Source organism: Rhamphochromis longiceps, linkage group LG18, assembly GCF_057381845.1.
Source record: "Rhamphochromis longiceps isolate RC_006_pf linkage group LG18, R_longiceps_female_GT1.1, whole genome shotgun sequence".
NCBI lineage: Eukaryota > Metazoa > Chordata > Actinopteri > Cichliformes > Cichlidae > Rhamphochromis > Rhamphochromis longiceps.
Window position 1 is genome coordinate 37,279,903 of NC_140574.1, and position 15,861 is coordinate 37,295,763.

A 15,861-nucleotide genomic window follows, 5' to 3' on the forward strand; every position below is an offset into this window, starting at 1 on the left:
TGGACACCAGTCACCCCCACCTGAGAAACAGAAGCAGGTGTGGAGGCAGACCGGGTCACAGCTGCCCTCCTCCTGGGGGCTGGCACTGGTGTGGGCGTAGGCTGGGCCCCCATGCTGGTGGGAAATGGCTGAATAATGGGTGTGGAAATAACGACTGGGTGAGTGATACTGACGGGTTTATTGGGGAGTGTTCTGGTCTTCCTGCCACCGCTATTTACAGTCTTTAACTGAGCTGTCTTTGGGGAAACAGAGCAGAAAAAGTCTACCCAGTCCACATTGTCGTCCAAGAGGGACGTTCCCCATGAATCGGAGAGGCGTCTATTATTTATCTTATGTGAAGAGTCAACTGAGGAAGGTGGCAAACAGTCACTGGGACTCACCGCCGGGAGTGGCTGGAAATAGTCCATGTTACGGTGGCGTGTGTGCCGCTTTCTCCGGGTAGAGGAAGCGGGCGGGGTAAACAGATGAGCCTCTGGCACGGGAGCCTCCATTGAGCCGAGGTGGTAGGTGGAGCCGCTGTGCCATGGCGAGGTTGAAGGTCCGGTGAGTAGAACGGCTGGCGGGTGAGCGAGGAGCGGAGCAGCGGGAGAGCGAGCGGCCGAAGCTTGGCCTGTGACGCCCACTCTCCGCGGCGAATGCTCCGCTGCAGGTGAGGCAGCAGGTGGAGGACCGCGGCGTCTCCGAGGCCCGCCCAGAGCCAGACGAGTCCCCTCGAAGACGTGCTCCCTCTCTGAGAAGAGCCGCTGTTTCCACCTGAGCTTCTCCGCCCAAATGGAGAGCGCTGCGTCCTGCCGCTCGAAGAGGTCCGAGTCCGCTGGGTCCACATCGTGTCTTCGTGGCACGGGTCGTGTCATTCTGTCAGGATGAGGTCGTGGACGAAAGAAGGAGGACCCAAACGCTGGACTCACAGGTAGGTGAAGCTTGGTGTTTTATTGTCAACGGAGTGAACAAACAGAACAGAAGTAGGAAACGGCTGGCCGGCTGGACGACTGACTGAGTGGATGAATGAAAGACTGACTGACAACTGACCGGCTGACCTGACGGAACTGAACAGAGGACAACCTAACAGCGGCGAGAACAACATCACAATAACATCAATGACACGACATTGGACTGGTTGAACTGAGGGACATAAATACACAGGCTGAGTGATGAGAGATTAGAACCTGGTGAGTACACAGTTGAACATAATGAACTAATGATAAACGGGAAGAGGACGGAACATAATGCACATGGACCAAGGCTAACACAATAAAACAGGAAGTGGAACAGGCAGAAGATAAACAGTGAACGTGAACTGAAAATACTGGGTCACCGACCCAGGAACCCTGACAGGTTTAAACCTCCTCCTCGCTTCGAGCCTCCGCTGTCTCACCGTCACCTTTTTTCTTCTCTTCTGTCCTTGACCTCTGCATCCCCGATGTGTTTTCCTCCAAATTTCAGCTGGTACTTCTGCGGGCCTGGCCAGCGAGCCGGCCGGCATCAGGGCGATCAGCTGATCTCTGGAGTAAACAGTCCGTGCGTGTAGGAGATGTGCCGCGGTCCCGTTCCTTGATAAAAGTAACAGTTCCACGGCCACCAGAAGAACAAAAACTCTCTCAATCCACATGATTGAGTAAGAGATAGAAAACGGAGGAAAATACAAGTCAGGAAAAAAAAGAATACGTAAGAAAAAAAAAGCTAAACTAAGAGAAAAGCAGGAGCGACTGTAACAGGCTGCACGCTGGTTGGCGCATGCCGTGTGTAGTGTCACCTCATTCCCCAAACAGAGATCATTTTCACTTTGTTTGTATTGAGAATCTGTTTCATTGAAGACCACATCTCGTCGAATCAGTATTTTTCTTTTCTCCTCATCCCAGTCGGTGGCCTTTTGCATTGGTTGCATATCTCATAACTTTTGCACTGTCCACTCCTGCTGTGACAAAACAAATTTCCCACGTGTGGGACTAATAAAGGTTATCTTATCTTATCACTGCCTTTTTGTCCAGCTTCTTTCTCTCTGTGTCTGGAACATGAGCATAAGCAACACATCCAAATACTTTCATATGGCTAATGTCTGGTTTTTTTCCATACCATCTCTGATAGGGTGTTTCGTTCTTTAAAGCAGATGTTGGGAGCCTATTCTGTATGTAAGCTGCAGTAGCAACAGCTTCTGCCCAGAATGTGTTTGGCAACTTTGCATGTGATAGCATGCTTCTAGCTGATTGCACTAGAGTTCTGTTTTTTCTCTCTGCAACACCGTTTTGCTGTGGTGTCATTTCAGTCATTTCATGGTGGATGCCTTGAGCTTTCTAATATTCTTGAAACTCTTTAGATGTGTATTCCCCACCATTGTCAGTTCTGAGTCTTATTACTTCCTGCCCACATTCATTTGAGAAGGTTCTTTCAAACTCTTTGAACTTGCTCAGGACTTCCGTTTTTTCTCTTATGAAATAGACTTTACAACATCTGGAGTAGTCAATAATGAAAGTTACAAAGTACTTTTTTCCTTCTACACTGTACAAAAAAATTGCAATATAAAAGTATTTTACTGTGTATTTTACAGTTTTGTACTGTTTTTCTAGAATATCATTAAATTTACATAAATAGACTGTGATTTTACATTTCAAGTGTAAATTAACGTAAAATCTCTGTAAATGTAATAAAACATAATTTTCTTGTTTTTTAAATGCATTTGTACATTCACAAATGTATCATAATTGCACAAATATTTGTTCGTTATTTGAAAGATTGAACTGTTAAATTCAAATGTAATGCAATGGAAAAATATATAAAATGATTCTCATAAACTTTTTTTACATTGATTGATTGATTGATTGATTGATTGATTGATTGATTGATTGATTGCTTTATTGGCCATATGCAGGTTGCCCCGCAGAGGAATAGGACCCCCCCCCGACTTACACACACAACAAAGACATCACATGGGAATACAGTCGGAGATCGGCAGCGTTGCAGAGAAAACACTGAAAAATTACACAACAATGGGAAAAAGTACAAGAGGAAAAAAAGAGACCTCTTCTCACGCTTGAGCCCCGGCTCGGACAGTCTCGGTCGTTGTGTCCTTGGGCAAGACACTTCACCTACTGGTGTTGGCCAGAGGGGCCGATGGCGCGATATGGCAGCCTCGCCTCTGTCAGTGTGCCCCAGGGCAGCTGTGGCTACAACTGTAGCTGCCTCCACCAGTGTGTGAATGTGAGAGTGAATGAATAGTGGAACTGTAAAGCGCTTTGAGGGTCCTGAAAAGCGCTATATAAATGTAATCCATTATTATTATTTAAACCAACTGTTAACTGTATATTTCTGTACATTCAAGTATTATTATTCATATTGCCGCATTCATTGACCTTGTTTATAGGTAATTTCATTGTTTAATCACATTAACATGTTCCTAATTTAATGTTTAAAAGCACTTGAAAAAGGCAAAATCCCATGTAAAATTAGGGCAACAAACTGTATTGTCATTACTCAAAATAACCGTAGTTTTGTGAGAAAGTTATTTTCTGTTGTTTTCTGGTATTATTTTGGTGCCCCGGCTGCCGGAATATTACTGTTTTTCTAGGATTTTTTTTTTAACGGTGTAGTGACGGACCACAAACGTCACTATGCACTAATTGCAACTTGCGTTTCGATCGTATTTCTCCCACTGATTTATAAGGCTTTCTTGATAATTTGCCCTCAACACAAGCTTCACAAAAAATGTCCTCCTCTTGTTTTGCAAAGCTAACTCCTTTTACCAAGTTTTTGAGTTTTTTCAGATTTGTAGTGTGATCTAGGCGCTGATGCCACATACTTGCTGGAACTGATGCAGTTGACGCTCCATGACAAGTTGTGCAGTTTCCCTCGATATCCAGCTGATACAAACCGTCAGATCTTTGTGTTCCCATTCCATGGAGAGCTCCATTCTTTCCTCTTATGTAGCAATGAGTCCTTTTGAACTTCACTGTTTCCCTTCTTGGCAGCAGCTCCCACTGAGAAAAGGTTCATTGATAATTTGGGAACATACAGCACATCATACATTGTGACATCTTTTCCATCACTAACTCTGAATGACATTTTCATTGTTATGTTGCCCAGACCTAAAGCCTCAACTACTCTGCCATCACCGAGTTTCACTGTTCGTGGTTCTGAAAACTCTTGGTAGTTTTGTAGAGCTTCTTTATTCCATGTCATATGTTTTGATGCTCCTGAATCAATTAACCATTCTTCTTGCTATGTATCACTTTCACATGTTAGTAATTAGTATCAAACTTATAAGAAAGGGGACCACTTGAACCCAAATCAGCATATTGAGAACTGCTAATTACATCTGAGAGCATCTTTGAGAAAAGTTTGAGAATGTTAGACAACAAGCTGTGAATGTGATGAAGTGTTGTGTTAACACACATGAAGCTGCTTCAGTTTGTTAGTAAATCTGTATTTGAACAACAAACCAATTTATGAAAGAAAATATATCGAGAAAAGGCTTCTGTGTTTACTGTGATAACCACAAAGAAGGAGACATAGACTGTATCCCAATTCAGGGTCTGCAGCCTTAAAGGCCGCATTTTAAGGCCGATTACGTCACAGCGACGCGACGAAGGCTGTCCCAATTCAAAGGCTGCTCGAAATGCGGCCCTCAAATGCGTCCTTCATTTCCCTGAATTTTAAGGCTGTGGCGGTGTAGACTTCGTGGCCCAACATATCCCAGAATGCATAGCGTGGCGGTGGGTGTGGATAATTTTGCCGAAAAAAAAAACGGCGGATGAGGGGCGCCCGAAGAGTAAACTTTAAGTAAGTACTGAATATTATGTCACTTATTTAAGTGCAAATGTTTAATAACGAAGAACATTAAACATTCCTGTTGGCCACATGTCGGCAAAGTTATGTGACATTAGTGACGTTTGTACTAACTTGGTTTTAAAGCCTTTACTTTAAAATATACGCCGTTCAATAGCTGAGCTTAATCTTACAGAGAATGATCAAAGCTCATTTAGAAACAAACAAACAAATGAACAAAAGATTTTCTCCTTCATTTCTGTCAAACAAAGCTGTATGACACGTTTCCAGCTGTTAGTATCATGGTTGCTAGGCAACCTGGGCAGCGCAACGGAGGCTAGACCGTCCCATTTCACAAGCCTCGCACTTCCGGCCTTAGCGGTCTTTGAGTACGCGGCCCTAGAGGATCGTTGAGGCTGCGTACTTTAAGGCTGCAGACCCTGAATTGGGATACAGCCATGGTCGTGTCCAAATTCATGGGCTGCATCCTCCTGAGGCCGCATTTGTAGACCGATTACGTCACAGCGACGCGCCGAAGGCTGTCCAAATTCGTAGACTCCTCCGAATGCAGCCGACAAATGCGTCCTCCTTTTCCCCGAATTTGAAAGATGGGTCGGGTGTGTCCTTCGTGGCCCACCATATCCCAGAATTCATAGCGCGGCCCAGCCAAACTCCAGTTTCCAACAATGGCGGCCGCTACTAAGTTTTAAAATTACTCATACTAATCTTTCTGGGTCACAAAATAAACTTTTAACATATTTTCAGGCGAGGAAGTAGCTGTGTAAACATCAAATATCTGCTCGGTTTATCAAGATATCGCATATTTGCTAAAGTGCTTCGATGTTTTCGTAGACGTCTGCTACCCACCAGCTCGATAGCTAGCCGGGAGCTCGAGGGTCACTGATGCGGCCGAGAACGGCATAACTCCCGGCACATCATTTTCAGATCACCGCGGACTTTCGCTGCTCGGGTTAAACGTAATATATAATTCACTTAGACCAGCAGTCCCCAACCTTTTTTGCGCCACGGACCAGTTTATGCCCGACAATATTTTCATGAACCGGCCTTTAAGGTGTCGCGGATAAATACAACAAAATAAAACTAGTACCGGTACCGAAAAAAAGAAAATTTATTCATAACCAGTGTTGGGACTAATGCGTTATTAAGTAATGCGTTACAGTAACTACGTTATTATTGTGGTAACGAGCACGGTAACTAGTTATTATGCCAAAATCAGGAACGCGTTACTCGTTACTGGGATTTAGATAGGGTCGTTACTCGTTACTTCGTGTGGTGGCTATCGCGGAGCTTCCACAGATTCAGTAACATTAGCAAGTGGTGGAGGCAAGCAGGTGGATGAGGGAAAGGGGAGGCAGGAGAAGAGACCGGAAGCGGCCGCCCGTCCGAGAGTGTCAGGTGAACTGAACTTCAGGTAAGAAGTTATGACCTGCAGTCTCTCTGGGTCAGATATGAACCAAGTTTAGGTGGAGTTTATTTTCGTTGTGCTGACTTTTTCGTACTGCGTGCTAGCTAGCATGACGGAGTTTCCATACAGCTGGGTGGGTGCTATGTTACTGATGTTGAACTTTATTTTGTTCATAAGGTTAATGATTAGAGTTGCCAACCGTTCCCTAAAGAACGGAATCGTCTCATATGCAGAGAAAATATTACGCGTTTCGTATTGAGGTGAAAAGAAACACAGTTTGTCCCGGACTTCAGCTAGAAGGGAAAAGACACAAAGCTGGAGTTATTCTGTGTCTTTGCTGCACAGCTGCCTCTTCTTCTCTCATTCTCTCCCCCTCCCTCTCCTGTTGCTACTGTAATCATGAAACTGATCAATGATCAGCTGATCGGCTTTTCTCTCTTGTTTATTTATTGTCCGCTTTGCGCCAGAAAGATGAAACCAGCAGATATTGCGCTAAACAACAGCAGCACGTTTAAGCTTGATCAGCTGTTGTTAGAATTTATTTAATATTACTTTCTAGTATCAGCTGATGTCTGCTGGAGCCACAGCTGTAAAGCTGGATATGTGGTGGTTTTGTCCCAGTCCAGCTCTGTATGCAGCTCATCTGCAGTCTGCTGTTACCTACATCTTCCTATTCAGAAGGCAGAATTTCCGAGTTCTGAGTACAATCGAAAGCACCACGACTGCAGTTTTTGTGTTGGATGTAAAAAGCACACATGACGCTGTGATGCAGGCTAGAATCATGGCAGCAGTCAACGACGGTCCAGGCGTGGGATTTCTCTCGTGGAAATGTGCACATTATCTTTTCCTTTGGTAGGTGGCACAGTGCACTTGTGGCAAGTAAGCAAGCTAGAAGACTGGCAGTCTTGCTGGGTATCCAGTTAGCAACACATTAACAAGAGAAGTCTGAGTAAAACCAAAGTTACTTTCCCTAGTAACTAGTTACTTTGAAAGTATCGAGTAACTTGAAGTAACTGAGTTACTTTTGATGGAAATAACTAGTAATGTAACTAAGTTACTAATTTAAAGTAACTTACCCAACACTGTTCATAACACACGTGAAAAGACCCAGGAAAACCGAGTAAACGATAAAAACGATAACAAAATAACGCTGAAAACCGATAAAAACCCTGAAAACCACACATTTCACACCTGAGCCTCAACTCTCGCGGCCCAGTACCAAACGACTCACGGACCGGTACCGGTCCGAGGCCCGGGGGTTGGGGACCGCTGACTTAGACAACCTACAGATGTTATTGTTGGGCTTTTTCAGTGTTTTGTTTGTTCGTGAGTAAATCGGTTTGGCTGAGATTAAAGTTATTAGATTAGATTAGATAAAATAAAACTTTATTAATCCCCCGGGTGGGTTCCTCGGTTTTTACACAGCTGACTAAACGTCAAACAGAAAACTGATTAAACAGAAGTATGAGACAGTCGAGAATTTACACCAGTGTCTGGTTATATTTTAGATAGCAAGGAGCAGACGGCCGAGTTTATTAAACTCCACCGAGACAGCGGTGACGCTAATCAGAACTAGACCGTCCAATTTCACGGCCGTTTACTTCAGAATCAGAATCAGAAACTTTATTGTCATTGTCATGAGAACAACGAAATTAAGAATGGTCCCCGATCATTGCATCATCCCTAGCAATATCAAAATATAAATAAAACAATAAAATTCAATAAATAAAATAGATAGAATACTTAAAATACTAATAAGATATAACAGTAAAACATTCACATACATTCCCACACACATGCTTCAGACCGTGCATAGATTAACACAAGAGTGGCGTGATGGACATTTTTTTGTAGTATTCAGATGTGTTATTGCAGTTGGATAACAGCTGTGTTTGAGTCTATTAGTCCTTGCTCTGATTGCCCTGTACCGTCTGCCTGAGGGCAACAGTTCGAACAGGGAGTGGCCAGGATGTGAGGTGTCTTTTATGATGTTTTGGGCCTTTTTAAAACAGTGGGCATTGTGTAGAACTTCCAGTGTGGGGAGAGGGCAGCCAGTGATCTTTTGGGCGGTGTTAATGATCCCTTGGAGTGCTTTCCTCTGAGCCCCTGTGCAGCTAGTGTACCAGATGCATATGCAGTAAGTTAGAACACTCTCAATGGTGGCTCTGTAGAAGGACACCAGCAGTCTCTGTGTGATGTTATTCCTCCTGAGAATTCTCAGGAAGTACAGTCTCTTCCGGCCTACCCGACCTTCTGAGGACCCAGCCCACGTAGACCGCGAAGGCCGGGTCCTCAGGAGGATGCAGCCCATGAATTTGGACACGACCCATGAGACGGGGCTTTGTGGAGTGTGCCAGGAGGAGGTGGAGACAGTGGAGCATGTAATACTGCGGTGCAAGGGTTATGATGTGGAGAGGACAGTTCTGCAGAATAGGTTGACGGAGCGGGGAATTTAATCTGAAGAGTGTGTTGGAGGGTAGTAGGGCACAGGTGAGGGAACTGGTGGGGTTTCTGAAGGATATAGGTGTTTATGAAAGAGTGTAGGGTTTTTTTGATACAAATTGTAAACTCACTGTCTGACCCATACTCCGGAACAGTAGGAGGCGGTAATGCTCCTTTACGTTGGTTGCCAACCGCCGTTAAACACAAAGAAGAAGAAGAAGAAACGGGAGGCGAGATTTGCAGCGTGTGTGGAGTTCGTAGGTCAGAGAGTCAGAGCCGCTTTCAGCAGTAATAACAAAGAAAGTACAGAAAACGTCAAAGATGCTGTCTGCGCGTTTCCTGCGGTTACGGTCTCGAGCTCTTCCCCGGATTTTCAGTAACGGTCAGTTTAACTTCGCGCAGCATCGCGCGCCATTCTCCGTGTGCTGCGTGAGCGCAGTGAGGAGGAAGCAGCTAACTCTCAGGCACTCGCTCCTGGCTCTCAACGAGGTATTTAACCGTCAGGTACACATGAGCGTCAGCATCGCGACGCTTTACTGCATACGTTTAAGCTACGCTGATGATGTCATGAGTAACAATGCTGCACTGCTCCAGCTAACAGCTAACCGGCGTTTCTACAGTGACATGCGCACCGCTGTTCTGAAAGTTTAAGCGTCATTTTGAGTGAGTGACGTAAATGTGTCAGCTGAGCCGAACAGTGACGTGGGCGGTCCCAGGGAGGGTAATGTCAGCTGGATGGTAACAGAAGCATGTGACAGATTGTCTGACGTGAACATTTACAGAGGTCATAACAGACAAAAGCATGTGGATACTCCACTCATCAATAAATAGATAAACGGTGACATGAACATGTCTGAGTATCCGTAACCACGTCGTTACACATTTACAGACTCAGCTGATACATGTTAGTTGGGTGAAATTCACAAGTATTTAACACATATGTTACATTAGGATCCTTCGTTCGTTGGTTGGAACTGCAGAGTTGTGTTGTTCTTCAAGTTCAAGGTTCTTTATTTGTCACATGCATAGTTATACAAGTATAACACACAGTGAAATGTAGCCACTCTTGAAGAGTGATCATCATATTTGACCGTCGCCTGTAGAAAATACTTTGATGTGTTTTGGCTCTTTAATGAAGTGCAAACATTTACACACAAGTATAATCCAGGCTCGAATAAAAAAATGGACAGAAAGACGAGTGGCGGTTTCTATACGTCATAAATGTTTTATTGACAGTACAACATAGAAAATATATCAGACGTTTAAATGGAGAGTGTGTGTGTGTGTGTGTGTGTGTGTGTGTGTGTGTGTGTACACGATCAGTCAAATGTTTGGACACACCTTTCTATTTAATGGGTTTTCTTTATTTTCACTACTTTGTACATTGTAGATACAACCTGAAGACATCAAATATATCAAGCAAGATATATTATGTGTATTTTCATGTGTGTGTGTATATATATATATATATATGCATTATCTCCATGAGCTTCATGAGGTCGTCTCTGAAACAGTTTCCAACAGTCTTGAAGGAGTTCAGAGATGCTGAGCACTTGTTGGTCCTTTGCCTTCACTCTGCGCTCCATCTCATCCCAAACCATCTCCACTGGGTTTATGTCAGGTGACTGTGGAGGCGCAGCACTGCATCACTCTCCTTCTTGGTCAGTTAGCCCTGACACAGCCTGGAGGTGTGTTTGGGGTCCACAGATGAACCCTGACAGGCACACCTGTGAGGGGAAACCATTTCAGGTGACTGTGTCAGGAAGCTCACTAAGAGAAGGCCGACGGTTTGCAGCGCTGTCAACAAAGCAAAGGGTGGAATCATCAAATATATGAAGTAAGTAAGTATATATGGAACTATGGAGCAAAGAAAACAATGGTAAGTAACTCTAAATATGTTTAAGTCTTCAGTTTGTATCTACAATGTAGAAAGTTGTAAAAATAAAGAAAAACATTAAATGAGAAGGTGTGTCCAACCTTTTCACTGGCAGTGTACATATATATATTTAAAAAAAATAAAACTATAAAATGAGTTTCTCAGAAGTAAAGTTGGACAAAGAGCTCAGATGGTTCTGACAGACCTGTGTGTAAGGGACCGGCCGAGTCCTTTTCTGAGATGTGTTACTGTCCTCAAATTCAAAATGACTTTTTATTCATAAAATGAAACATTTCTCTAATCTTAAACATTTTATGTACTGTGGATGTGGTATGTGGCTATGAGTTTTGCAAAACATTGCATTCTGGTTTTATTTACATCTTGCACGACGTCCCGTTTTTGGAGGAATTGTAGTTGTAAAGTCGTCTCCCAGTGCCAAACACATTTTGTTCCTTTTGTTGTTTTTGACCAGATGCAGTCCCACGGTCCGTCCACCCGTGTCATCTCCACAGCACCGCCCTCCGAGCACGGAAACCTCATTTATGCTGGCAGCCTGGGTTTAGCTGTTCGGGGTCAGTCACTTGCATCTTGTTGTGAAATATCATAACAACAACAGCTGTTGTTCACCACAGGTCTCAGTGACAGTGCGTCCAATAACTGTAAGCCTGTAGACAAAAACAAACACAGTTAAACTTCAAGCCCTCATTAGGCAAAGTTTGAGTCTTGGTGTGGATGTTCCTCATTGTGACTAATGTCAGAAAGGATAATAAGACTGACTTCATTTACTCCAGGAAACCATGACGTCGAGTTATATAAGCTGTTGAAACACTTTGGTTAGTAACTGGATGCCTGTGAGTTTGTTGGTGAAGAGCTGTTGAGATTTATTTTAAAATCTTAAAAATTCAACAGATGTTTTCTTTAAAAAAAGAAACAAGCCAGGTGGACACCTACAAAAAAGTCCACTCTGCTCTGATTGGTCAGCTCCTACAGGACCTTTGCTGAGCACGCCTTGATTCTGTTGTATACACAGTGCATACGCACTATTGTTTGTTGTGTTGGAAGTGTTGGCACAGATGCTGACAAAGAGGGGACGCATTGAACAAGACTCCTATCAGGGAGTTCTTTCTGCCCGCTGTGTCTGAATGCTTGTCCAGATTGGGCTGTCTGTCTGCCGTCTGTCTTCTGTAGGGTCTTTACAGTAATTCACAATAAAACTGAATTGTGAAAGTAACTATGTAACATGGCTCTGATAGTGGGGCATGCTTTACGTAGACATTGACGTGTGGACTGTTGTTGGAAGTAACACGGGTTGTGTGACTCTTGTTTTTTGGCAGGGGTGAAGATGTTCTCGTACAGCACTAGTGCAGCCAGTCTCTTCCTCATGCCACAAATACTCCTGAAAACTGGACTCGGAGTCCAGAGTTTTGCCTTGCAGGCAGCTTTCTGTGGAGTCATTGGCGTTTTTACCTTCCTTACCCCCATCCTTCTTCACATCATCACCAAGGGTTACATAATCCGCCTGTACCACAACCCAGACAAAGATGTCTACACAGCAGTCACCTACAGCGTGTTCCTCACCGAGAAAAAGAGCGTGTTCCACCAGAGCCAGGTGAGGATCCCGGCCGTCAGTAAGATGTTCACGACTTTCTACGCCGGACAGGTGGGGTTCCTGGTAAACCCGGACATTTTCCCCGTCCCGCACGACTACAATCATCTGATGGGCTACGATAAACCGTTCAGTTTCAGAGCAGATGACATGGAGCAACCTGACAAAAGCTGAGGAGGCAGAATGTTGTTGACCGAGTAAACCTGAGTGCACAGCTCAGACTCTGCCAGAGACAAACATCCACGGACAAAATGCTCCCACGTTTGTCTTCGCTATAATAAGTGCTAATAAAATAAAATTCTAACTTTATTATCCGGACTTGTGTGTGTTGCCTTTCTGAAGCTGTGAGCAATGATGTCAGTTATCAAGAGTAAAGTCATAGAGCTGGATGCTCTGTTCCAGGGCTGAGACCAGACTTACATCCACAGCTATCATCATGTTAGCTCACGTTTAATTTTCGTTTGTTTCTACCACCAGTTTGATTGTTTGAACATTGTCAGATTCGTTTTTGTTTTAGTTTCTTTTATCATGTTTGGTTGAGAACAGTTTCTCGTTCTCTCAGCCTTTACCTGGGGGCCGTCCTCTGTGTCTGCTGGGTTGGGCTCACGCTTGCTGTCAAGCTGTGTGTCCTAGAACAGGACTGGGACAACATCAATATACAAATGCAGAACATTTAATGGCCTTCAAGTTTGGGTCTTCTATCATATTGTACTGGTTTGCTACTCTCCAGTATGTACTCTGTACTGTCAGGTCCATGTGTGCAGACTTAATCAAAGGGTTAAACAAGACCACTGCATTAACTGTTTAAGAATTACACCTTTTTTATTACCTACTCTTATATTTTCAGAGGATTAAAATTAATTGGACAAACTAACATAGTTTTATATATAAGTATTGCAAAAATAAATCTAGAGCTCGTTAGCATCGCTAGATACTGTCTGCCTCTCCTGACCAGAATTCAGCTGCTCGTGTTATCACTAGAGCCTCTTCTACTCACTACATCGCTGTCATCAGCTTTCCAAGTGACCGATGTAAAAGCAGGACTCAAACGCAGGACCAAGTGACAACAGTGCATGTGTCTACAGTCCATATTAAACACAGTTCACAAACAGCTGTGATGGTCCAGTTTCCTCGAGGCTTCCACAAAGTCCAGGCAGAATCCAGGACTCTCCAAAATCTTCAAACAGTCCCGAGCACAGGTTGTTTGTTTTTACTCACAGTTCAATTTGTGAATTGATATCACTTTTTTCAGGAGATTTATGTCTGCAGGATAATTCTCTCACCTGTGCAGGACAAAAAGAATTAGGATCTGATAGGCAAGGCAAGTTTATTTGTATAGCACAATTCAACAACAAGGTGATTCAAAGTGCTTTACAGAGACATTAGAAACAAAAACAGATAAAAAGCATGATTTAAAATTGATTAAAACAAGCAAACAAACTAACTAATTAACAAACAAACAAAACAGTATATAAAATCAAAACAGATAAAATCAAAACAGATAAAATCAGTAGTTAAATGTTAGTTTTGAAATTTAAGCTTAAAGTGTGGATTTGGTGCTTTATTCAAATGCAGCTGAGAACAGGTGAGTCTTCAACCTGGATTTAAATAAACTGAGTGTTTCAGCTGATCTGAGGCTTTCTGGGAGTTTGTTCCAGATATAAGGAGCATAAAAGCTGAATGCAGCTTCTCCGTGTCTGGTTCTGACTCTGGGAACTGATAAAAGACCGGATCCAGATGACCTGAGGGATCTGGAAGGTTCATACTGGGTCAGGAGGTCATTGATGTATTTTGGTCCTAAACCATTCAGAGCTTTATAGACCAGCATCAGAACTTTAAAGTCTATCCTCTGACGGACAGGCAGCCAGTGTAAAGACCTCAGAGCTGGACTGATGTGGTCCACTTTTTTGGTCTTAGTGAGGACTCGAGCAGCAGAGTTCTGAATGAGCTGTAGTTGTCTGACTGATTTTTTTAGGTAGACCTGTAAAGATGCTGTTACAGTAATCAAGCCTACTAAAGATGAATGCATGGACTAGTTTTTCCAGGTCCTGTTGAGACATCAGATCTTTTATCCTTGATATATTCTTGAGGTGATAGTAAGCTGACTTTGTTATTGTCTTAATGTGTTTTTCTAAGTTTAGGTCTGCATCCATCACTACACCCAAATTTCTCGCCTGGTTTGTGGTTTTTAGATGTATAGATTGAAGTTCTCTGGTGACCTGTAATCGTTTTTCTTTGGCGCCAAAGACTATTACCTCAGTTTTGTTTTTGTTTAGCTGGAGAAAATTGTGGCACAACCAGTCATTGATTTCCTCAATGCATTTACCAAGAGCCTGTACAGGGCCTCGGTCTCCTGGTGACATTGTGATATATATTTGTGTGCCATCTGCATAGCTGTGATAGTTTATTTTGTTGTTCTTTATAATCTGTGCCAGTGGGAGCATGTAGATGTTAAACAGAAGGGGTCCCAAGATGGAACCTTGGGGAACTCCACATGTGATGCTTGTCTGCTCAGATGTGAAGTTACCTATTGATACAAAGTATTTCCTGTTTTCTAAGTATGTTTTGAACCAGTTTAGTACAGTTCCTGAAAGACCTGCCCAGTTCTCCAGTCGTTTGAGTAATATGTTGTGGTCAACTGTATCAAATGCTGCACTGAGATCCAGTAAAACTAGGACTGACATTTTTCCACTGTCTGTATTCAGACATATGTCATTGAACACTTTGGTCAGAGCGGTTTCAGTGCTGTGGTTCTGTCTAAAACCTGACTGGAAGGCATCGTAGCAATTATTCTGTTTTAAGAAGTAACTGAGCTGTTGAGAAACTGCTTTTTCAATGATCTTACTTAAAAACGGGAGATTTGAGATCGGCCTGTAGTTGTTCATTTGTGTCTTGTCAAGATTGTCCTTTTTCAGTATAGGTTTTATTACAGCAGTTTTTAGTGGTTCTGGAAACACACCTGATAATAAAGAAAAGTTGACGATCTGTAACAGGTCTGACTCTAAAGTCTTTGAGACCTTGGGAGTGACAGGATTCTTGAAAGGCTTTAAAAGAGATACAGATAGCTGACAACATTAAGGGAAACCTGAATGCACGTCACCTACGGACCACCTGCTAGCCGTGTTATGCTGTACATGGTTGTCGGGGATTTGGGTGACTTTGTTTTCTTCTGCCTTAGAGCGAGGGAGGAGGGAGCAAATGAATCCCAGCTGACCAGCTGGGGCTGAAAAAATAAGCTTGAAAGTAAAAATGCCAAAAACTGTGGAGATGTTCTCTGTTGGCTCCAACACTGAGCTAACCCCCTGTGATCTTATTCACTGTCACTGTCTAATATAGAACCATTAACACCATATTTACAGTCTGGCACACAAAACTGCCGTTTCTTTTCTTTCCTTGGAGCAAATACACGATTTGTGGTTTTGTTTTTAGTTAGAGTAAACATGGCAGGTGTATGGACACAAGGCTGACTACTCACATCAGCTCATCTCATTCATTTCCCAGCAGCCAAAAGTCTGGCAAAAATATATACAGAAACACTTCCCCATCAAAAAAGTTTATATTTTTTGAAAGAATGGGGTTCCAATACTTTATTAGGACACCTAAAAATGAATTATTTGTAGCATTTTAAATAATAATGTCTTTAATATTATTGTTGTATATAAATTAACATCACATTAACATGAAAAAACCTGTTGCAGATGTTGGATGTGCTGCAATAACTTGAGCTTCTGAGTGCACACAAGGCTGTGGCAG

General features: G+C 43.1%; 1 protein-coding gene across 2 annotated transcripts; it reads left to right on the forward strand.

Annotated features, from left to right (window-relative positions):
* Positions 1-8,824: 8,824 nt before the first annotated feature.
* Positions 8,825-12,417, forward strand: tmem70 (transmembrane protein 70). 2 transcript variants are annotated; one of them, XM_085390111.1, is made up of 3 exons: positions 8,825-9,130; positions 10,975-11,074; positions 11,837-12,417. In XM_085390111.1, the coding sequence occupies exons 1-3, from the start codon at positions 8,948-8,950 to the stop codon at positions 12,280-12,282; spliced, it is 729 nt and encodes a 242-aa protein (XP_085246237.1). In that variant the 5' UTR covers positions 8,825-8,947; the 3' UTR covers positions 12,283-12,417. The 2 variants fall into 2 exon arrangements, with proteins under 2 accessions (XP_085246237.1, XP_085246238.1); XM_085390112.1 differs by having other exon boundaries at positions 8,825-9,115.
* Positions 12,418-15,861: the final 3,444 nt, after the last annotated feature.

Excerpts from the sequence above, each read along its gene's own strand:
- tmem70 (XM_085390111.1), top strand. The coding sequence starts at position 8,948 with ATGCTGTCTGCGCGTTTCCTGCGGTTACGGTCTCGAGCTCTTCCCCGG. Across the intron at positions 9,131-10,974 it reads ACGAGGTATTTAACCGTCAG|ATGCAGTCCCACGGTCCGTC; the intron begins GTACACATGAGC and ends GTTTTTGACCAG. Across the intron at positions 11,075-11,836 it reads CCTGGGTTTAGCTGTTCGGG|GGGTGAAGATGTTCTCGTAC; the intron begins GTCAGTCACTTG and ends GTTTTTTGGCAG.